Source organism: Amorphotheca resinae, assembly GCF_003019875.1.
Source record: "Amorphotheca resinae ATCC 22711 unplaced genomic scaffold M430scaffold_2, whole genome shotgun sequence".
Taxonomy (NCBI): domain Eukaryota; kingdom Fungi; phylum Ascomycota; class Leotiomycetes; order Helotiales; family Amorphothecaceae; genus Amorphotheca; species Amorphotheca resinae.
This window is the reverse complement of record NW_020194472.1, coordinates 1,435,448-1,456,704: the sequence shown is the minus strand read 5'-3', so window position 1 is coordinate 1,456,704 and position 21,257 is coordinate 1,435,448. Positions and strand designations below refer to the sequence as shown.

The window sequence follows — 21,257 nt, the reverse complement described above, 5'->3', positions numbered from 1 at the left end:
ATAACCGCATAAGCGCATATACAGTACCTTTACGTATTGCATATGGCCAGAAGCGTCTAGCCCCTCCCCCCTTTTCGGGTTCCTGCTGCCGAGCCGCTTGGCGTTGATCGCTGCAGGAGTGCGTGCAGGGAATATACGACAGTAATTACCGTAACTATGCACTATTCCGTAGATACCTAGGTACAATTATAGATGTTTAAGGCACCTTAATTATGGATTTCTGGGCATATCGCTCCATCATGGCTTTGTGCGATGCGATGCAAGATGTTGCCCCCTCCAAGACGTCTCCGGGTCTTCGTCTTGGCTGCGCTGCTGTTGGCCGTGATCAGTTGGTATTATCTGGATCTGGATCTGGAGCTGGATCTACCGCTTTTGCGTGATCGTCTTCCGCTGCATGGAGGCAAGTCGCATCCTTCAGCCTCATCTTCACCTTCATCTTCATTTTCAGCCTCACCCTCAACCTCACCTTCACCTTCACCTTCACCCACAGAGCCGCCTGGAGCGTCAATATCGTTGGAGCCATCATCATCCGCCCCAACCACAGCGTCATCAACTCTCCCCTTCACCTCACCGTCCGATGTCCTGCTCATCTTCAAGACCGGCGCCAGCACCTTCTGGAGACGCATGCCCCTCCACCTGACCACCACCCTCTCCAACTCCCGCGTTCCAAACTATGTTATCTATTCCGATCTTGCAGAGCAGCTCGCCCTCGACGTCGAGAGTGTCGATGTCCTCGCCAATGTGAGCGACATCCTCCGCACCTGGGACGCATCTGCCCACGCCAGCTACCAGGACCTGCACTCCTCCCACCATCTCAACACGTATCGCGAGCATGCGCTGCTGCCAGGCGACGAGCCGCAGAGCACCTTGGCTGGCAACCCGCCGGGCTGGCTCCTGGACAAGTACAAGTTCCTCCCGATGCTGACGCACGCCCAGAAGAACTGGCCCGCTGTCAAATGGTACGTCTACATCGAGGACGACACTTTCATCTTCTGGGACAACGTGCTGCGCTGGCTCAGCACGCTGTCACCCGACGACGAGCCTGAGTACTGGGGCGCCTACTCGGGCGAGGGCAATGCCACCTTTGCCCAGGGCGGCTCGGGCATCGTATTCTCGCGCTCTCTGATGCGCAGCGTCTTCGCCGGGCCCAATCCTCCAGACCTCGTGCGCTACGGGAACTACTCGGCCAGCGCCTGCTGCGGCGATATCATCCTCGGCCAGGTCCTGCGGGACCACGGCGTCTTCGTCAACCGCGGCGACTATGGCCCTGTGTCATTCCGCCCGGAACCCCCTTGGAAGACGGGCTTCGACAAGCTGATGTGGTGCGCCCCCGTCTTCAGCTTCCACCATCTCCACCAGCGCGATCTCGTTCAACTATCCCTCCTCGAACGCGCCCATACCTCAACCCAGCGCCCCATCCTCTTCCGCGACATCTTCACCGCCCTCATCGCCCCCTCCCTCCACACCCCCCAACTCTCCCACTGGGACAACTTCGCCTCCCGCTACCTCCTGGGCGCCTCTCACCCCTCCACCTCCTCTCTCCCCGCGGAACTGCACCCGCTGAACCCATCCGCCGGCGACTCACCCCCTGCCTGCCGCGCCGCCTGCCTCGCGCTCCCGCTCTGCCTATCGTGGCGCCACGACAGCAACGCCGCCCAGTGCGCTCTCGATACCGTGGTGCGTCTGGGCCGCGAGCGTGACCCGTTGCCGGCCTGGGCGCCGCCTACCGAGATCGTGAGTGGCTGGATGCTAGAGCGGATTGATGAGGAGTTGGGGAGGGATGAGTGTACGGTTGTTAGTGAGCCGTAGATGATGATGATGATGATGATGATAGACTTGGAGTCCTCTGGTAGTATGTATATGTATGTGTATAGTATGAGGTATGAAAAATAGATATGCAAAACCACCATCACAACGCTTCCATATATTCATTTTAAATCTCTTTTTTTTTTTAAAAAACATTCCTCCCAAGTTCCAACTACCAAAATACACGTACATGGCACACATAATACACAACACCTCCATACTAAAACTCCAGCCCCTCACACTCCAGCTCCTCCAACCTCCCAATCCTGTCTAGCATCCACCCACTCTCCATCCTAATACCCTCATCAATCCTCCTTCCCAAGGCCGCCGTATGATCCAGCGAGCACGAATCATCTGCGTATTTCCAGCTCAGACACAAGTCCCAGTCTTTGCATGCTTGCTCGCATGCGTCTCTGGAGAACCAGGGTTTGGTCGACCAGGAGGAAGACGGGTTGGGGTCGGGGTTGGGATTGGCGGAAGAGGGGGAGTTAGAGGAGGATACGTCTGGGTCGGATGACGAGGAGAAGTGCCGGGCGGAGGCGAAGTTGTCCCATTCGAGACGGGTGCTGGTTAGATGGGGGAGGGCGAGGGACTGGAAGATGTCGCGGTAGCGGATGGGAGGGAGGTTGGCCTGGAGGGTGTGTTAGGGTTAGGATCAAAGAGGGAGGGCAGAGAGCTCAGAGGGTTATATAAAAAGTGTCCCGGTGGGGTGGGGGATAGCTCTCTCCAGAAAAACCAAAACAAAAAAGCAAACCTACCTTCTTACTATTCCTGATCTTAAACTCCCGCTCGAAAACATGCAGCCGCGAGATATCCGCCTGGTGCACTTTATGAATATTCATGATCGGCGAGCACCAGTTCCAAGTCCCGAAGCCGATGCGCCACGTCGGCAGCGCCTGCAGCCCCGCCCAGCCGCCGCCGTCCAGCCCGCGCTCCCGCTGCACTCCCTTCTGGTGCAGCACGTGCGAGAGTACCTGATCGCCGCAGCACTGCTCGCGCGCGTAGTCCTCCCAGCGCTGCGCCAGCTGCGGGTCGGCGCCGAAGGACTGCGCCAGCGCGGGACCCGAAATCGCAAATCCCGAGCCGCCGTGCGCGAAGTCCTCGCCGAGCCGGAAGGCAGGTGAGCCGACCATGATGGGCGCCGTATGGTTCAGCGTCGCGAGCCATGCGTACAGCGTCTCCCAGAAGTAGTAGTTGTCGTCCTCCATGTAGATGTACCATTTCTTGCCGGGCATCGTCGCCGCCACGTGAGCAAACATCGGGAGGAATTTGTACTTGTCGAGGCGCCAGCCACCGGGCAGGTAGAAGTCGCCGTCCATGCTCCCGGATTCGAGGTACAGGTTGGCGTCGGCGACCTCTTTGGCCCGGTGGTAGAGAGCAAAGTCTGGGGACTCTTTCAGCGTGGCTGACACATTGGCGAGCACGTCGATCACGGGGTTCCCGTTGATGTTATCCTCGCAGTCGGAATAGTAGAGCACGTTGGGTGTTAAGCTAGGATCACCGAGGGTCGTGGACATGTGTGCGGGCATTCGACGCCAGATAGACGTAGCTCCAGTCTTGACAAGAATGACAACATCTTTTGGATCAAGCCCTGTCGACGTCGAAACATCATGGCTTTTTGCAGGCTCTTGTGCTGCAAGTGGAGCCTCCACAACTTCTACAAGAACGTCCTCAGACTTCGATGCAGGGGCAGTCGAGACCTCAGCCTCAGGGGATGTCGAGTCCTCGCTCAGTGACTGTACAGAATATTCCACCTCAGGATATTCCAGCTGCGTTCTAGGAAATGTAGTCAAGGCCTCGGGCACCAAAACCCCATTCTCACTCAGGGCCATCAGTAGGAAAACTGCAACTAGGAAGCTGATCCATAGATACCCCTTGGTGTGGCGGGGAAGCAAATCGAGAAGACTAGTACGAAGCATGCCGGGCAATCGCTGAGCAAAAAAACCGATTGTCTCTCAAAAGCAGGGATCAACAAATCATACGCAACCAAGCAACTCGCGTGGCTGCTTTTGAACGGAATACAAAATCAGCAAAACTTAAGAGGCATCTGTAAAGAAAAAACGAACGAATTGGGTTGGTTGACGGAAAGGAGTGAAGGGTGTAAGACGGAGTAACTTAAGGATTTACGAGGTACCGAGATTACTGTTATAGGTAAGGCGCAAAAGATCCTTTCTCGTACGGAGGTAACCGAGAGATTTACCCGTAGTCACGTGAGCACCCCCCTGTTTATACCATCACTTGATGTGTAACGCAAGGTAACGCCAGTGAGGAATCTACTTGAAAAGAGAGGATGGGTGGGTTTTAAGAGCAGTTGCGCTACAGCGCCTTCTTCTCACCAGTTTATATTTAGGGTTTAGTCAAGACAGCAAAAGGGCACGAGTGTACCTTACCTAGATATAGAACGCGAGGACAGAATTTTAATTCGAACAAGAGCAAGCAAGCAAAAGATAGATAAGATAGTAAGTAAACAGCCCTTCGAAGAAGAAGAAGAATCAGAAGATTCGAATCACACAACAACATCAGCAAGGACGACGCCCAATTCCCTAAACGCTCCTGTCCTTCCCTATCCCCTACTAGCGAAGCAAGAGTAAAAGAAGAAATAAAACAATAACTCTCTGATAACTCCCTTCCTTCCTTTTCCCATTCCCATTCCCAATCCTGTCCCAGTTCCTGTTCCCCGTCCCTGCTCCGTGTAAATGACCGACCGTAAATGTCTTAAGCGCTAAGTATTTGAGCGTGAGACGATGATGATGACGATAGTGATGGTGTTCTGGTCATTTTCCATCCCTCCTTCCGATGAAACAGGAGGAGACGCAAATGAATGAAGCATCGAATTTTCTTCTTGTTATTCTCGTTATTCTTCTTCTTCTTGTTCCTTTTTTTTTTCTTTTCTGTTTTTGCTTTTCGGTTCTTTCAATTCATTACTGGTATGTGAGACTTTCTCTGCAACTGACATTTTCTCTTCGTTCGTTCTCTCTCTCTCTTGCTTTCTCTCGTCGTGAAATGAGGTTGAAATGAAGACGGATAAAACAGACCAATAAAGCAATGAGTAAATCATGACGGAGCAAGGGGTATCCCCATGCCCTAACCTAACATGCGTTCTTGTGCCCCTCCGTCCCAATGCCCAGATGTCCTATGTGAAATGGAAATGGGATTGATGCAAATGCGAATGCGAATGCGAACGTAAATCGCGGAGCTGGGAATCCAAACTGAATCGTAAGGAAATCGGATCAAATCGAATAGAGCGTAATTTCGACCGAGAAAAGCGACAGGAGTGCGAGAATTGTGATACTTTGGTCTTGGGTGACAGACCGTTGCGCTATGCTGGCAGGAAGTTGCTCGTAAAGATTCGCAGCGCATCACAGCACAGCACTGTTGGAATTGATAGGGAAGAACACTGCAATTAATCATGTTATGTTCAGCTCCTGCTGAATCAGCGTCGTGGGGAAATACCCCTTCGACTCTGCAGTGCCCTCCCAGCGCCCACAATGCCGCCCCAGGCCCTCCTGTGTACTTGACAGGCTAGGAAGCACGTAGCCCGTTGAGCCGTACTCATGCTTCACTTTCGAGGCCGTGTACTCCGACACGCTGGGCAGCTGGTAGCGTCCCTCGTGGCCCTCGTAGATGGCACCCGGATAGTATAAGTAACACGGCGCCTCCTCGATGCTCTTTGCTTCCTCGGCCGACATCGTCGGCTCCATAGGGATCTGCAGGTTGGAGCGGTAGTGATGCGAGCGGTTATCGTACGCGCCGCCGTAGCTGGAACTGGGAAGCATCGATGACGTCCCCGACATACTGATGTCTCCTGGAGTGCGAGACGAGCCGCCACCCGGTGCATTGTAGGAACCACCGCCGCCAGCGCCGCCGGATCCACCAGGTCCAGTGCTGGCGTTGCTACCCCGACGCTCGCTCTGATAATGGCCCGGCGAGCGGCCGCGGACAACCATCGGCGCGGACATGCGCGAGGCTATCTTGACCCAGCGCTCCGAGTGCTGTGCACCGACGTCTGCGAACAACTCCACAAGCAGATGATAGTATTGCTGGGCCGCCCTGCGCTTTCCATTGTTGGCTGTAGCATTCTTGAACTGGATACGCTCGAACGTGGCCTCTGTGGCCGGGGCGTTTGGGTTTTGTCCGAACCCGGGATCGTAGAGTCCTCGTGATCCACCAGCGAGGCTGCTGTCGCCCCCATACATCCCTGGGGGTGGGGGAGAGCGAGGGGCGAGAGCTATTCTGGCTGGTTTATCTTGGGGCCCTTTGTCTCGCTTTGGGGTGTGCTGAACGAGCTCGATAGATTTTCCATCTCGTCCATCAACGACTGCGGCGATCGAGAGGGCGAACCCATAGACCTGCGGAGAGGATCCGCCATGTTGCATGAGGTGTATGCTACCGTTTGGGACGGTAGGAAGGAGAGTATATGAGCAGTTCAAGGAGAAGTAATTCCTCCGGTAGCAAGTCCAGTCATTGTCTGCCATGAAGAAGCCTTTATCGATTCTGCCGAATATTTCTGGCCGGATGATCTGCCCATCTGATGTCTGCAGTTGGTGTATTACTTCAGTGGGGTGGAGTGGGGGGCTAGATGTGTTCCCAACGGAGCTATCCATGTTGCTCGGACTCGTGAACCCCCCACTCGATGATGGTGATAGCGGCACGCCTCTTATGGTTCCAGAGGTCGATGGAGACCTGGAGAGCAGTTCGGAAGTCCTCCGGAGGTGAGGTGTTGCACTTGTGTATAGGTCTCGAGCTGTTATTGGTGACTGTAGATGTGGTAATGCAGGTGAGCGGGATGGTGGTGCCATCCCAGGGGAGGGATTACTGAGCAGATAAGTCATTATTATCAAGGCACAAAAGTGGTGCAGAATCGTGAGAGAGCGGAGGAGGGTGTTGGGGGTGGGGGGAAGGGGGTATCTACGTACAGTGAACTCAGTCGTGGCTTGATGTCAGGCATAGAAAAGATCGAGGGCGGAGAAAAGTAAGAATTCCCGCCGGTCGAGTATGTGGACCCGCCCAGGCTGGGCTGGTAGATATTGGTGTAGGGTAGGTAACTTAGTGTCGACGACGTAGTTTGTATTGCGGGTTCGATGGAGTACACAGGACTCAAAGGGCTGTGAGAGTTACCGGATTCCGGTGCAAATCTGAGCCATCAGTCAGCCACAACTCCGTATGACTGCAAGAGGATCTTAAGGCTCAACTAAGACACAATCTTTAGGGTTGCTTGTCGTCCGCCATTGTGTCAACGCTGCCCAGTTGGACTACATAAGTAGCACAGCCAGCACAACAGCTGGGTGACACCAGAACGGGACCCAACTCTCGTGACACGAACTGTTGTTACATAGGACGATTTGGGCTTCAGTTGTGCAACATCAGATTACCCGGTAGCAAGAGCGATGGGAAAGGTCGTGGCATCTCTCTTACACTTGTACAGCGAGAACCCAGCGATCAGGTGCATGATAAGGCGATTGGAAATGGGAAGATGGACGAGAGCGGGTGTGCAGGAGTGGCTAAAGCGCGCGCGACTAGGAGCACGAGAATGGACAACCAATGAGCTACAGGGGAGACGTACCGGGCATCATCTGTAGCGGGAATGGTCATGTATCTCAGCCCCATGTCAGAGGGCAGAGACGGGGGGTGATGAATTTCCTGATTAGAAGAGCTGTCTGGCTCCGCGTCGGGCTCGAGAATACAGGATGGTGAGTGGCCAGAATAGGTGGCTAGGTCTTGGATGTTACCAGATTGCGAGCACATGAAGTGAGTGAGCGGAAAATTAGGTGGGGTAAGAACTGGGAGGGATATGGTTAGTATCGGTCGAGCCCAAGATGCGGCGAGCCTGGCGTCTAAGCATGTTGAAGGTGATAGTGATAGAGGGGACGAGCGCAACGGACTGGGAAGAGTAGCAGAATGAGGAATGATTGGGGAGGAAAGATGTGGAGAGGAGATATGTAGCTGTCTGAATCGATCGGTGCGCTTGAACCGGGGCATAATTGATAGAAGACTGATTGCCAGGATACCGTAGCTTGAGGTCGTACCCGGCATCTCGTTGAAGCCTCGTCTGACCAAGGGGATGCACATGTGCTCCTCTTATAACACCAATGGGAGAGAGAGGTTCTAACTGCAGAGCATCGAGAGCAGTCTTGCGCGACACAGGGAGAAGATAAAAATATATAGAGAAACAAAGCAGAAACAGACAGGTAGTATTTTGGGACAGCAATCGACTCCTGAAGATAAAGAAGGGATACCCGTGACGAGCCGAGGGGAGCAGCGAGCTGAAAACTATATATATATGTATATAACGGTCCGGGACCAGCGGCTTGACATGAGAGTTTCCTACTTACTATCAATCATTGGCAGCTGCCCCAGCTTTCTCATTCGCTCACGGCTGTTCACGCCGCACCGGGCTCGCTGGGCTCAGGACGCGTCGTTGCCGGGTATTATGATATTATATATGATATGAATCGGCTCGGCTCCTTGGACGCCCAAGACGGGGAGGTCAACGAGCAGTCGGTCCGCAGCGTGTACTTGGGAGGGGTGTGAAGGAAGCGCGAGATCAGATGATCTGAGAGGAGAGGACTCGAGGCGGGCAGAGATCCAGGCCCGGCGAGAGCGCGAGCAGAGGCCAAAGACCAGCCTGCTGGCGGGAAAGAGGTCTCTCGATCTCTATCGAGGATCAGATCAGACCCGTCGGCGGTCTCCCCGCAGTGGAGGAGGAGGGCGGGACGAGTGAAGGAGGAGGAATCTAGACGGGTGGTTTATAGCACTGTCAGGATCCCGCCAGAGCACGCCAGGCCACCACGCCCAAAATGACCTGTGAATGCCCGATTCCCAAGGCACCACTTCCGCCAGGGGATACGTCCGCGGGGATTGGACGCGGTGCGGGCGGAGTGGGAGATGGCTCTCAGATGGTCCCTCTGGCTGGCTCTTTACGGAAAAGCAAGTAATAGGTATACTTAGAAACACCACCAACCCGGTAAGTCCCTCGTCTCGAGCCGCCGCGTCTTTTCCTTTTTCCGTCGTATTTTTGTCTAATTTTCCCTATTTACCCCTTCCGTTCTTCTGCACAGTTCTTCCGATTCAGACACACCCACGGGCGGGATCTGATAGGCTGCGCGCGGAGGGCCGCTATAGTCGGGACGGTGGGTATGGCGCCGGGTGCCAATTGTGGAGCACACACAGGGCGAGGGAGAGTCCCGACTGTCTCGTTTCTGCTCGTGCGATCGTGCGCGACGTCCTGGCCCAGAGCACGAGACCAGAGTCGCCAGAGATATTGGAGGGGAGAAGACTCGCAGAGTTGCGAGTGTTGGGTCTATGATTTACTGCTGGGAGAGACGACACCGCCGAGCCCGCCGCTGTTGGGACGGCTTTGAAGGGGGGAAAAAAGGCAAAAGAGCTGGCCGTCGAATGAGAGGCGGCAGCGCAGAGACAAGCTGTTGGATTCCAGTGCGCACCAATGCCGAACGGTCAACGGGAGAGTCAGACTGGAGGGGGGCGCTACTCGCCGGCAGACTGCCACGCCGTCGTATGCAACCCAGATGATTAGGGGGGCAGGCCGAGACCTGCCTGGAATGCTCAACCGATTAATCCGAATCGCGAATGAGGACGAGTCGTGGTCGACTTGTCATGTATGGCCGAGCCAGAACCCCGGGTAGACGAGAGTCCAAGTCGTGGGGTAAGAACCAGGTAAAGAGAGCGTGATAGCTTCCAATAGCTAGGAATGTTCCGGATTTTTCTGAGTCGTTGATCTGGAGGAGCAAGTCCAGACCTAACTTTGTGGATTGACAGGCCGGGAATCCAGGATTGGCAGGATAGCCTCTTGATATCTGCTGAGGGAACGGAGGGAAGATATCTGGTAGCGGAAATCGTAAGATCAAATCCCCCTCTGGTACATTTGCGTGAGAGCTTGATGACGAGGCGCAATCGGTGTTGTTCAGTTCAGAGCTGGGGGGGAGGGCTCGATTTGTTCCAATGCCGTAGCGGACGACCTGATGGCGGAGACCGCGGGGGGTTTGAGATATATGGGACTTCGCACTCGCTCTTTGCCGCCACTAACGCCGTCGAGTTCCTGTCTAGGAGCTTTCAGTCTCACTGGGCACGTGGAAGATCTGTTGAGGAAATCTGGCGTTTCACACATCCACTGCTCTTCTGCCAGGTCTCCTTGGAGGCTTGGAGAAAGTAGTCGACGCGATCTCCACCGGCAACCTTAGTGAGGGTCTATTCTCCTCCCTCCCCCTGGATCTGGACGTACTAATCTCACCGAGGGCGGCAGTACCGAGAAGAGAGGCTCGCACAAAGAGACAGGCAATAAAGGTTATCGATCCGGACAAGGTTGTGCAAAAAAATGACAGGTAAAACAGTAGTTTGTCCTCTGGGAAGGTGGACTAAGACTTTGTTGGAAGGACTCGAGGCCGCCTGGGTATAAGATCTAAATTTAAGGTTGATTGACAGTTGCGGACCCCCCCCAAAATAACAATCAGTCACTCAATCAAAGGGCCCCCTATCTGAGGCGAGTCTCTGGATGTTGATACTGCCATGCAGCCAATGGCCGTCCTGGGTTTCATGGCTTTCTGGCTTTAGGAAAGGCAGCGAGCCGTCGCTCACGCACATTGCTTGCATCGGACAGACTGTCTAGGGCGAGGAAGAGGGTCTCTCGAAGCCCTCTCTTTTACGAGGCAGTCGTGACAGTCGGAGACTGCCCGAGATGACTGCCAGACTACGATCAGAGGGCCATGTACATGAAATGATCTCCCACGAAATCTGATGTATCACATCTATCAGGTACACTCCGGCAAGGCGTCCGGATCCTCGAGAGCCTCAACGTACGTAGGGAGCCAAGCAGATGCCGCCCGCTGGCGTGGGGGGCTTCAAGCTCTCCCGGAGCGTTGTGTAGTTTATGCGTGAGGAAGTACTTGCGATGCTAGGGAGGTGAACCCAGCCTTGAACAGCTATGGGTCTCAAGAACACAGCACCGTAAGTTACAGGCAACCGCAGGCATCACCAGCAATCACAAGATAATCACTGCAAGAGGATACGGGGGGGAGCAGCTGTCTGACCGATATGCATTGCAGGAGCCAGGATTTAGAGGGGAAAGAGCCTACCGACCGCAGCCAATGGAGCATGCAGTCAGCCTTCTCCGCGACGAGTTATCTTCGCCCAAATGCGCCATTCTGGAGTCTGGAAGTATCAATGGATCTGCCAGGTTGCCAATTCTTGGTGGCTTGGGTTCCCGCCTGGTGTTCGCAAGATTTCCTCATTTAAAAGGCCTACTTTCGTCATTGGTGATTCATCCCTGGATTAGCGATTCCATCCATCCCTTCCTTCTTCTGGGGTCTGCTCGTCGTTGGATAGCCTCCTTTCTCCAGATTCCAGATTCCAGATTCCGGGAGAGGGGCTGGCTAGCTGAGACCCGGCGCCAGGTCAAACAGAACCATGGTTAGGTTTTCCTACCTTATCTCCCAATCCTTAATAACCACTACTTTAGAGTTCGGGATCTATCATGGGGACAGCAAGTCTCGTATGCTGTGCTTGTCTCAGTCCTCTCGACATCCAATCCTCCGTAGCCAGATCACATAGTAACTGAGGAGTTCAAATTCCAATGTGCGTTAGTGTAAAGGAGGGAGGGGAGCTGGGTCAAGAGCAAGTGTTGCCGAGACTACTGTAGCCATTGGCTTGCCCGCACCCGCGACCCCTCCCCGAGTCCCCGCCATTCAATTCAAATCTTTCTTGGGGGATTCTATTTTGATTTGCATTTTCGTCTTCGCCTCCTGATGGTGACCGCTGGACCATCATCCTCCATCCACGGCTCTGAGATGGCAAGGTAACCTATAGCCCTAGCCTATACGCTGCGTAGAGCAGGATGAACCATGCATGCATCATGACATGCATCAGCTGCTCATCTCGTCCTTGGCAAGAAAGCGTCTGCTCTGTGAAATGCGTCTCTCCCGCCGCATCTCTGCCTCTGCGTCTTTGTATGTGCATGTTGAGGACTTCGTGCACTTTTCTCTTCAGCTGTTTAGAAGGTTGGGACCGTTGAGGGAGGAGCGTGTTGTTCAGCAAGTCAAACAACCTACTCCTCCCTGAAAGAATATCGTCATGCTAGGCTAAGCAGCAGCCAATCCGTACTCTACAATAACTCGGGATGTACCCAGACCTTTCCAACAACGGCCGTCGGTATCACGGATGAAAGTCCCGCGATCTTCATCGGTCGGGCCGACCTCCGTATGGATCAATCCGCCAAGTGGCACTGAAAGCCCTACGGCGCCCGGCAGCCTAAAGAGGCAAGGCACTGTAAGAACAGGAGCATCTTCGCCACCGCGGAGTTTAGACAAGATGACAGTTGCTGTATCTGACAGCATGGAGTGGCTGACAGGTGACAAACTTACAAATCAACACTCACCCTTACCTTGGGAGGGCAAATAGGCCTCTCGTATTTTGGGAACTCACTAACGATGAATGGTCCAGGGTTCCAGGGAAAGGGCGCCGCCTGAAAGCAGGCCAATGAGTGGCTGCAGCTCTTCAGGAGCTGGGATGATAGGATCAAGGAGAGAGCGCGAGCGTATGCGGGTGAGGCGATGGCGGCGAATCAGACGACGGCCATGTCGAAGCTGCGAATCCCTTCCTCGTTGAAGACTTCGGAATCCCTCACAGATGTCCCTGATCCTCCCGGTAACGGTTAAGCTGTGGTCACACACGCATGCCCCTTCCCGCCGTATGCCGGCGTCCCAGGCCCGAAGCCTTTGCTATCAACGGGAGCCACGTGAATGGGCTCTTTGAGCTGGTAACAGCTGCCAATCAATCCAGACAGTACTATCCTGCCGCAATCATTTGCCAATCTGTATCCGCACGCACCAGGTTACTCCGTAAAATCGCGATCCATCTCTCGTTTCCTTGACCCCTTAATGTTCAGAATGGCCCTATATTCACGTCCCAACAGCTGCTGCGAAAGCGATGCGTGCTGGAGGGCCAAAGGCCGATCTTGCACTCAGAAGCCGATCCCAGGCTCGTGGGAAGGCATAGCATACGGATGTACCGTGCCGTGCAGTGCAGTGCAGTGCACTCAACTTCGGTTGCCAGACCCTACAGGGCATGTGCAGGCCTTGAGTCCTGACCGAGCAGACCTGCTCCCCGGCCCGCGTCTGAGTCGGCGCGGGCCGGGGTTTCGTGGCGCTTCAATCAGGGAGCGACGAGAGGTATTGAGGGTGAAGAGAATGGTCGTTGTTAATGACGCAATTATTAATCACGAGGTATTCATTAACAGTAATTAATCAAGAGAGTAGATAAATTATCAGCAAATGAAAATAACAAATCAAATCAAAGAAATCCGCCTACCTCGAGAGGCCCCTTTTACTCTGTAAAGCCAACAGGGCCAGACAATTCTTTATCGGAGGAACTGCAAGGTGGGAAGCAAGAGGAAGGAGAGAAAAATTAGAAAGGGAAAAAGAATAAAAGCAAAAATTAAACAGCCCTCGATACGTGGGAGAAATGCCACCGAGCATAGCATAACACATACCTAGTCCGCCCCCCCTGGACTTCCTTCGGGACGTTGCACCGCAGCGGCAACGTCTCGGCTTATATGCTGCGCTGGGCCCGGCCATGTCTTGCCTTGTGATCTATCAGAACCACGCCACCCCAAGTCGCACACGGACAGCGCTGGGGGGCCGGCCGGAGTATACAGCAGCAACCTGTCAAGAAGGTTCTTCTCTCTGGCATCCAGAATTGAGGTGGGAGATATGCAGGAGGGATGGAGTGGGATGCCTGAGGAGCACAGCAAGGAGGGGCGGTTGGCGGGGTGGGCAGAACCTGGCACCGTCAACTCGTCGCAAAGGCAGCCGGAATAGAGGAGGGATCGCCAATAGGGCGGGGTTCCTGGAGGAGGCTGCATCATGCCATCAGCATTGACTTGGCGGGAGATAGACCATCAGGACCCAGTACGATAACCGTCGTGATCATGGAATATCAAGGTCTGAATGAGGGCGGGGGAGAGAGGGAGAGGGAGAGAGAGAACGCTGAATGGAGTCGTCTTCGGAATGCAAGGCGACCTTGACCTGCTCCGTGCGAATGGGACGAAGCATGGGCAGAGGAGAACGAGAACTGGTCATGACAAATGTTGACTACAACGACGACTACCAGTGACCATCCTTGTGGCCGTGGTATTTCAAGTTGTATCTCAATCTCGTCGCTGGTTGGTGAAGAGAGAGACGACGGTACGTTGGTACAAGCTTCTCAAGGGATGGATGCCTTACATGCCTTACATGCCTTAAATGCCTTACATGCCTTACATGCCTGAGATGTCTGTATGCCTTAGGTATACATCTTATGCCTTAGGCAGTTAACAAGGCCACCAAGACATCCCGCCCTGCTCCACTCGTTCCCGCCGGATGCTCGCCGCGACGCCGCCTTGCCTCTTTTGCACTGGTGCGGCTCCTCCAATCGGATTCCCCAGATGCAGCTCTTGAAGGTCCCCGATCCTCCTCGCCCGCGGCTCCTGGAAGTCCTAATCCTGCTCCGCAAACATTCCTCGATATCCCCTCGACCTCCCGACCACGACTCTGACCCAGACCCAGACAGTCCATCAATCCATGCGGCGAGACCACAGATTCTTCTAGATTGAGACCCTGACGAACCCGTCGCGCCAAAGCCACGAACCACTCAATGACGCTGTGCCCGCTGCCACGACAGCAGATAGCTCCCCCTTCCTATGCCCAAGCAGGCAGGCATCCACAAGCAATCTATCCTGGAGCCGGTGCCAATGTCTCGGGATGCCCTGAGCAGGGTCAGGATGAGAGGTGAGGAGGTCACGAGCACGAAGACGAAGACGGAAGACGAGGAGAAGGAAGAGGCCACGTCCCCTTGCAGCGCGAAGGCAGATCAGAAACGCTGCAAAGAAGATGCAGATGCAGGTTGGCGAGCTACAGATCCTGGCTGGGGGCCGTTGCTGACTGCGAGGCTCGTTTTGTCTTGTCTCTGTGGTCCCGTCGATGCTCGTCGATCCTCGGCGTTGTGTCATTGTTCGTCGAGAGACCATCACGCGGCAATCTGTCAGCGTAACGCGACATGCACAGCATCAATACGCCTTAATGCTTCTCCCGAGGAAGTCCGCGCCCCTGAAAGCGGGCCTGAGGGCTGTGTTTCATCGATCAAGACTCGGATGCGTGCTTCTCCCTCTCCCCTATCTTGCGGAGTCCCCTCCGTATGACCTGCGAACCCTTCCCGGCCGCCTCATTGACTATAGGACCCGGAGTTGACTGTGCCTTGTGAGGATGGCAATCCCAAAAAGAAGGTCCTTGAACCAACATTTCTCATGCCCCAAGCCAATACGGGCGCGGCGGTTGGGATCTCGGAGGCGTGAGACTTGGATATGTGCATGCGTCACTGGAGGTGAGAGTATGCCTGTCCCTTGTCACGCCCTTGTTCCCTCGACGCCAAGGGCTCTAAATACTAGTCAGGTGCCCAAGCTACAAAATGGCTTGCTTGCTTGCTTGATTGCCCCGCAAACAGATGCAAACTGGGATATGCCGCCGGACATCTCCGCAAGAACCACAAGCTGACGAGGTCTTGAGAGGGATAGGGGGCCCCCGGTCTCAAGGGCTCGGCAGTGGTAGCACGAGGTTGACGAGCTAACTGTCTTAGGCCCATGCTCTTAATGCTCGCTCTTAGCCTCTATAATAATAGTTTATCAGTTGTGGAATGTGGGGCTGCGTCAAGAACTCTATCCCGTCCATGACTTCTGGACCACACATCCCTCTATTGAGAACCCACCACGAGAAGATGCGGGAGACGTACTGTAGTTCGTGCTTATCTAGCGCAACGGCTTTCCTCACATGCGCCCTGCATCGAGGGGATCGCCTTGCTCCCGCCTGCTGCCCATCGGCAGTCGGCGAGTAACGGTCGTGCCACAGAGCCAAACTTGCGTCTACTCCTCCTATCTCCCAGTTCTGCCGGTTCGTTGAAGATCCCTCTGCTTGCTAGTTGCCAGACCGGATCAATCCTCTTGTCTCCTACCGCCCTAAGGAACCGTTGGGCCGCAAGGTTCTCCTCTTACAACTCTGGAATCGCCGAGTGGCTCCCACCCATATTCGGACCCCCTTTTTTCCTCCTCCCCCTCAGCGGGATGGTTCCTAGCACTAGTTTCTTCTGGAATGCTGGGTTGCTTCTTCCTGCTCCCGTCAATGTGCGGCAGAGCTTCTCTGGTGTATTCTCTTCTCAAAGGTCGTTTTTGGAAGCCAAGGGATGAATGGAGTCATTCGTTTTTGATTTATCCGTCATCTTTGCTCGTTTCCTAGTTCATTCTATCAAGGACTATTAAACACCCGCTCCATCCCAATACCTGGTACTTCCGTTTGTAAAAAGGGAGAAAATAAGAAAAGAAAAGCAAAGGTGAAAAGCAAGAGAAACGGGATGAAAAACCTCATTCCGTCCGAATATCTGTCCATGTCCCCAAATCTTGTAAGCAAAACGCACCTCTCGCCCATCACCACGAGCATACTAATCTTTACTTAGCTATTCCATTGACTTGTGCCATAAGTTTTAAGACCTCCTATCTGTCTCACTACGGAATCCCCCCTACTACCTGCCTAACCGACTATCCACGCTTCAAATCCGGTGTTTAGGAAATAGATCAGTGAACAGAGGGTTAGATTTCTATATATGCGACTTTTTCTAGATCGCAGCTCGCGTCCTCTTCCGCCCTGCTTATTATATCGCAGATGTTCTGTGGATAGAAAGCGCGATGACAGAGTAGGTTTTAAGAGGCTTGGGAAGCTTAGGGTGTATACCTATATCAACGAGAGAATAGCAACGTTATAATGATCACTCTTCCCAGGCATTCCCATGCCCTCCATCTCCCAGCGCCGTGATTTCAGCGTCCTCTTCAGAACCGCGGATCCTAACGCCCCTCTCCATCTCCTTTAACGTATCTAACAATCTCCTCTTCCTTCTCTCTTCGCCCTCCCTAGCACCCTTCCATAACCCATCATACACAGCTCCATCATCCCGCTGGACATCTACCCATCTCCCCCTCCCGCCTCCTTTGCCCTTGCCATTCCTCGGTCTACGCATCTACTCTTTTTATCAGCCACCGGATTCGACACCGCCGAAGAACAACATGACAAGAAGAAAGAGGCAAGCAAAACTCACCACCATAATAGCGCTCTCGAGCCGTAGTTGCGCCGCGCACGCCTCAACATAAGTAGCGACATCTACGAACTCGCTGTCTGCAGACAGGGAGAGGTCGGAGAAGACGCGCAGCACGCAAAGCTTGGGCCAGTGTAAGGCCCACTCTATGCCGGTCTCGCCGTCGCCTTTCCAGTGCAGGGCTGGGAGCCAGGAGGAGCATGCCGTGAGGTCGAGGTATTCGAGGCCGTAGAGAGCTGAAAGGGATGTGTTAGTGCTTGTTACTTGAGGGGAGAGGAGAGGACAGGGACGTTTAGGGGGTGAAGGGGGGTTAATACTACTTACTGGTAGCTAGTCTCCGTAGGATAGCAGCGGCCTCCCGGAAATCCGCATCGATGGAATGGGAATAGTAATTCGTGCCCCCGTACTGTACGTCCTTGCCGTAGCTAGAGGACATTACTGCAGTCGTGGAATTTGGCGTCAGGGCGGGGACGGGCCAATATGCCAAGGACAGATGAGTGAGTGTTGGGACGTGCTTTGCGAAGGATAGGAGGCGCGGCCAGGAGATGGTTGACGGTGGATGCGAGAGTGAGAGGTGCGTTAGGTGAGGTATGGGAGGGCTGAGAGACCGCGTGAAGCTCTCCTCCCAGGAATCAGCATTTTCCTCTGCTACCCGTGTCGGTTTCTCGACCAGTTCGGTCAGTTGTTTGAATGATACAGAGCGGCCTGCGGAGCCGGAAAGGTCTAGTCTGACGAAGCTATCGTTATTCTCTCCTGGGTCGTACATCTCATCATCCCTAAGTTCTATTAGATCCTTCCTGGGGGTTTCAGGTGATTAGGCTTACTCGTCGTTTGGTGGCATTAGCAAATGCTTCAGCGCTTCAAATCCCACTCCTTCCTCGGGTCCATACACGGCGATATAACTCAAGAGCAGCATGCGTACTCCAGTTGGCAAGTAAGCCAAGTTATGCCTTTCGTACTGCTTTAGAAATTCCCAGTCACTGGCCATTCTCCGCAAACACATATCCTGTAGACTTCTCCCTCCGCGCTGCGGTGTAGAGAAAGATACTGAACCATCTACGGTACCCCGCAGTTTCGAACGCTCCTCGCCCCGAGCATTTTGGAACCCAACCCCAGGCAGATGTTCCACGTCGTGCGGGTACACACGTTCGTCCGTCCTGCTCCTCGCCTTAATCGGCGTATTGTTGGGCCCTTCTAGCCAGCTCCTTGGCGGTGCTGGCCCGGGTGGAATACGTCTCCCATTTATATCAAAGCGTCGGCGATCTCTCGCTCGAGGCCGGGGGGCAGGCGTCTCTGGCTGCGATAACAGCTGGCGGATCTGCGGAGGCAAGGTCGGCGTTGTCACCGTAGATGTAGGCCGTTCATGGGGCTTTACCTGTGTCCTCCGTAGAGACTGTATGAGGTCGTTCACAGAAGGTGTAGCATCTCTGTCTGCAAGCGTTTGGAAGTCAGATAAGAGTTGAGCATGACGCGGGGCGAGGTGGGGCAGGTAATTACGAGAGGAACTCGAAGAGGCCGAGTTGGCCGCTGATGACGAGCTTAGTGATGGATGGACGGTACTTTGCGGCTTCGAGTATTGGGATGTGAACCGTTTCTTTGGCATGGAGGAGGTTTGATGGAGTTGTTTGGAGATGGAGGAGCTCAGCAGCCTGAGAGACTCTGGTGGTGGTCCATGCGGCCTACGTATGCCTTGCGACCAAGGCTGGCGAGGGGTCGTTCCTTCAGCGGCACAGATGTCATCTACCACCATGAATGCGATGCTTTACCACCACGATGTATTGTTGCTTGACATTACGAGTGACTTCGTTTCAACGTCTCTTGTTACATTCTGCTGGAGAATCTTTTATGGCGGTGAAGCTACAGAGCCCAGGATCCAAAGTCTCATCCAGACTTCCGGGTCCCGAGTCCAGCCTCGAAAAACTGATAGCAAAAGGGTTTCATCGCCGCCTTCAGAAGTCCCTTACGTTGGCAGAATGGTACGCAGGAATGTTTACGCATGTATCAGGGACATTTTCCTCTTTTGATGAGACAAACCACAAGAGCGCAGTTGCCAGTTCCTGGGTTATCTACATGTCTCCTCTTCCAAAATTTTGGAAACATATGTCTTGTCTTATAGAGCAAGACCTATCTGTCCAAATGGCTTGCTCACTGGCTTGGATTAACCTTAACAGAGCGGGGAGCCAAATGGATAGCCTAATCTTGGTCTGAGCCTCCTTACATGACCCGGAGAATCAGCTCCTAAGTGGCTGCGGGTACCAGGATCAGCAGAAGAAAATGGTGCAGCCCATTGGAAGGCAATGTACGGGTGTGCTTGTAGGTCTGTCTCGTTGGTAGTGCCAACCCCCTTACAGTTGTCCTACCGTCCTTCAATCAAGCCTCTGCTCTATTCCTCCTCATCTCGCTTCTCTTTCTTCCTTCCGCCATCATGACCATGACTGTCTCAATCATTGATTTTCTGTACGCGGCGAGATACCTGCTTGGGCTGCTCTTCGGGACCATCCTGTGGAAACAATGGAGTTCTTATCGCCGTCTCTCACAATTCAAAGGTCCCTTCTGGGCAAGTATAACAAATCTGTGGATGGCAGACATGGTCTCTCGCAAGAGACAACACATGGATCTCTTTGAAGTGCATCAAAGATATGGTCCGTCGCCATTATCTTGTCTTGTAGTTCTTGGTTGATCCCACGCAGGTGAACTTGCTCGTATTGGCCCGAACATCCTTCTGACGAGTGATCCCGACTTGATACAGCGAATGAGTTCTGCAAGATCTGAATACACGAGATCAGAGTGGTATCTGGGACAGAAGCTGGAGGTTGAACATGATAACGTGCTCTCGACATTAGATGACAAACTGCACTCCAAGAAGAGGGGCCAAGTGGCGATGGGGGTAAATGTTCCTTCAGGTCAACCTTCTAATCATATATGCTCATTGAAAATACAGTATTCTGGAAAGGATGTTGAAGGACTCGAAGCCACTGCTGATAAACACTTGCTCGCATTTCTGGATCTTATTAAGAGGAAGTATATCTCCACTTCATCAGAGCTTCGACAAGTGGACTTTGCCCGGAAGGTTTCGTATTTCGCTATGGACTTCACCACTGATATCGCATTTGGAAGTCCATGGGGATGCCTGGCTAAAGACGAAGATGTGGACAAATGGTTTGAATCCGCCGACCTACTCTTACCCAACGTCATTATGGTGTCGACAATTCCCTGGCTTGCCAGGTTATTCTCCATACCGGTCATCGGAAGGCTAGTAATGCCCTCAGATAAAGATATGACGGGCGCTGGGAGACTTCTCAAGTAGGTCAGGGGATCAATCAGCAAGTATTCCTCATTAACGCTGAAATCTAGGGTCGTGAAGGAGGTGGTCCGCAAGAGATTCGATGTTGAGGGTAACGAACAAAAGCGGGATATGATGGGCTCCTTTATACGCCATGGCATTAATCGAACAGACGCAGTAGCAGAAGCCACCCTCCAGATGTACCTTCCCAACACGTCAATTCTAAATGATTTCTAACTAGGAGCAGTGCGGCCGGCACCGAAACAACCGCCACGACAATGCGAAACACAATGCTCTACATCATGACGAACCCGCACGTCTATAGGAAGCTCCAATCAGAGATCGACTCCACCATCTGCAAAGGACAGATCATCTCCGACGAGCAATCGAGGACTCTGCCGTACCTCCAATCCGTAATCAAAGAAGGCGCTCGAATGTGTCCCCCAGCAACGGGTCTACTGTCCAAGAAAACCCCTCCCGCCGGCGACACAATCAATGGGCGGTTTGTGCCCGGCGGTGTCGACATTGGACAATGCGCGTGGGGTCTCCAACGGAGCAAAGCCGTCTATGGCGAGGATAGCGTTCTATTCAGACCTGAGCGATGGCTCGAAGCAAAGGGAGAGACGCTGGAGCGCATGGAGAAGAGCCTAGGTCTCATCTGGGGATATGGAAAATACTCGTGTCTGGGGAAAAACATATCGTTCTTGGAACTGAACAAGGTTTTCTTCGAGGTGAGTACAGGCGTCTGATTATGCCTGGAAGATGCGGGACTGACTGAGACGCTTTATTAGCTCATGAGGAATTTTGATTTCACGTTGATTGACCCAACACGTCCCTGGAAAAGCGAGAATGTGGGTTTGTGGATACAATCAGAGATGTTTGTCAGGGTTACTCAAAGGGAATAATACAGCATGTTGGGGTGCTTCTGGATACGATCCGAAGCGGAGGATGATATTTCACTGCTAGGAGAAAATTGAGTTCACTCGTCGTCACTGATTCCAATGGCTTTATATAGATAGTAAGTCAGGCTCCTAAGTGACATACA

The 21,257-nt window shown here is 53.6% G+C and overlaps 9 protein-coding genes across 9 annotated transcripts; 4 read left to right on the top strand and 5 right to left on the bottom strand.

Annotated features, from left to right (window-relative positions):
• Positions 1-230: 230 nt before the first annotated feature.
• Positions 231-1,929, top strand: M430DRAFT_202913 (glycosyltransferase family 31 protein). Its single transcript, XM_024864264.1, has one exon. The coding sequence runs from the start codon at positions 253-255 to the stop codon at positions 1,807-1,809; it is 1,557 nt and encodes a 518-aa protein (XP_024724084.1). The 5' UTR covers positions 231-252; the 3' UTR covers positions 1,810-1,929.
• Positions 1,930-2,026: 97 nt separating this feature from the next.
• Positions 2,027-3,725, bottom strand: M430DRAFT_16200 (glycosyltransferase family 31 protein; the record flags this gene model as incomplete). The annotated part of the gene is made up of 2 exons (XM_024863415.1): positions 2,027-2,437; positions 2,565-3,725. 2 exons carry the CDS (start codon positions 3,723-3,725, stop codon positions 2,027-2,029), a joined length of 1,572 nt encoding a protein of 523 aa, XP_024724083.1.
• Positions 3,726-5,023: 1,298 nt separating this feature from the next.
• On the bottom strand, positions 5,024-6,999 carry M430DRAFT_202868 (hypothetical protein). The gene is made up of 2 exons (XM_024864261.1): positions 6,723-6,999; positions 5,024-6,621 (listed from the first exon to the last, which is right to left on the bottom strand). The coding sequence occupies exons 1-2, from the start codon at positions 6,752-6,754 to the stop codon at positions 5,214-5,216; spliced, it is 1,440 nt and encodes a 479-aa protein (XP_024724082.1). The 5' UTR covers positions 6,755-6,999; the 3' UTR covers positions 5,024-5,213.
• A 149-nt stretch (positions 7,000-7,148) lies between these two features.
• Positions 7,149-7,446, bottom strand: M430DRAFT_33177 (hypothetical protein). The gene has a single exon (XM_024866311.1). It carries the CDS (start codon positions 7,411-7,413, stop codon positions 7,246-7,248), a length of 168 nt encoding a protein of 55 aa, XP_024724081.1. The 5' UTR covers positions 7,414-7,446; the 3' UTR covers positions 7,149-7,245.
• Positions 7,447-8,376: 930 nt separating this feature from the next.
• On the top strand, positions 8,377-9,408 carry M430DRAFT_202875 (hypothetical protein). Its single transcript, XM_024864262.1, has 2 exons — positions 8,377-8,383; positions 8,503-9,408. Exon 2 carries the CDS (start codon positions 8,615-8,617, stop codon positions 9,110-9,112), a length of 498 nt encoding a protein of 165 aa, XP_024724080.1. The 5' UTR covers positions 8,377-8,383; positions 8,503-8,614; the 3' UTR covers positions 9,113-9,408.
• Positions 9,409-14,052: 4,644 nt separating this feature from the next.
• Positions 14,053-15,561, top strand: M430DRAFT_39561 (hypothetical protein). The gene is made up of 2 exons (XM_024867324.1): positions 14,053-14,986; positions 15,029-15,561. Exons 1-2 carry the CDS (start codon positions 14,495-14,497, stop codon positions 15,143-15,145), a joined length of 609 nt encoding a protein of 202 aa, XP_024724079.1. The 5' UTR covers positions 14,053-14,494; the 3' UTR covers positions 15,146-15,561.
• Positions 15,562-16,341: 780 nt separating this feature from the next.
• On the bottom strand, positions 16,342-18,356 carry M430DRAFT_39560 (hypothetical protein). Its single transcript, XM_024867323.1, has 5 exons — positions 18,305-18,356; positions 17,754-18,247; positions 17,254-17,705; positions 16,933-17,165; positions 16,342-16,854 (listed from the first exon to the last, which is right to left on the bottom strand). The coding sequence occupies exons 2-5, from the start codon at positions 17,930-17,932 to the stop codon at positions 16,606-16,608; spliced, it is 1,113 nt and encodes a 370-aa protein (XP_024724077.1). The 5' UTR covers positions 17,933-18,247; positions 18,305-18,356; the 3' UTR covers positions 16,342-16,605.
• Positions 18,010-18,356, bottom strand: M430DRAFT_115194 (hypothetical protein; the record flags this gene model as incomplete). Its single annotated transcript, XM_024861581.1, has 2 exons — positions 18,010-18,247; positions 18,305-18,356. Coding segments are annotated over 2 exons (289 nt in total), but the record flags the coding sequence as incomplete, so codon positions are not given.
• Positions 18,357-19,360: 1,004 nt separating this feature from the next.
• M430DRAFT_96427 (hypothetical protein) lies at positions 19,361-21,117 on the top strand (the record flags this gene model as incomplete). Its single annotated transcript, XM_024869964.1, has 6 exons — positions 19,361-19,571; positions 19,620-19,816; positions 19,871-20,232; positions 20,284-20,412; positions 20,460-20,943; positions 21,004-21,117. The coding sequence occupies 6 exons, from the start codon at positions 19,361-19,363 to the stop codon at positions 21,115-21,117; spliced, it is 1,497 nt and encodes a 498-aa protein (XP_024724076.1).
• Between the last annotated feature and the right edge of the window lie 140 nt (positions 21,118-21,257).

What these genes read in the sequence shown, in the direction of transcription:
- M430DRAFT_202868 (XM_024864261.1), bottom strand. Translation starts at nt 6,754, where the DNA reads ATGCCTGACATCAAGCCACGACTGAGTTCACT. An exon ending in AAGCCACGACTGAGTTCACT is followed by an intron (nt 6,622 to 6,722) that starts GTACGTAGATAC and finishes TTATCTGCTCAG; the next exon opens with TAATCCCTCCCCTGGGATGG.
- M430DRAFT_33177 (XM_024866311.1), bottom strand. Translation starts at nt 7,413, where the DNA reads ATGGGGCTGAGATACATGACCATTCCCGCTACAGATGATGCCCGGTAC.
- M430DRAFT_202875 (XM_024864262.1), top strand. Translation starts at nt 8,615, where the DNA reads ATGCCCGATTCCCAAGGCACCACTTCCGCCAGGGGATACGTCCGCGGG.
- M430DRAFT_202913 (XM_024864264.1), top strand. Translation starts at nt 253, where the DNA reads ATGCGATGCAAGATGTTGCCCCCTCCAAGACGTCTCCGGGTCTTCGTC.
- M430DRAFT_39561 (XM_024867324.1), top strand. Translation starts at nt 14,495, where the DNA reads ATGCCCAAGCAGGCAGGCATCCACAAGCAATCTATCCTGGAGCCGGTG. An exon ending in TATCTTGCGGAGTCCCCTCC is followed by an intron (nt 14,987 to 15,028) that starts GTATGACCTGCG and finishes CATTGACTATAG; the next exon opens with GACCCGGAGTTGACTGTGCC.
- M430DRAFT_39560 (XM_024867323.1), bottom strand. Translation starts at nt 17,932, where the DNA reads ATGTGTTTGCGGAGAATGGCCAGTGACTGGGAATTTCTAAAGCAGTAC. An exon ending in CCTACGGAGACTAGCTACCA is followed by an intron (nt 17,166 to 17,253) that starts GTAAGTAGTATT and finishes CATCCCTTTCAG; the next exon opens with CTCTCTACGGCCTCGAATAC. An exon ending in TCGAGAGCGCTATTATGGTG is followed by an intron (nt 16,855 to 16,932) that starts GTGAGTTTTGCT and finishes TAAAAAGAGTAG; the next exon opens with ATGCGTAGACCGAGGAATGG.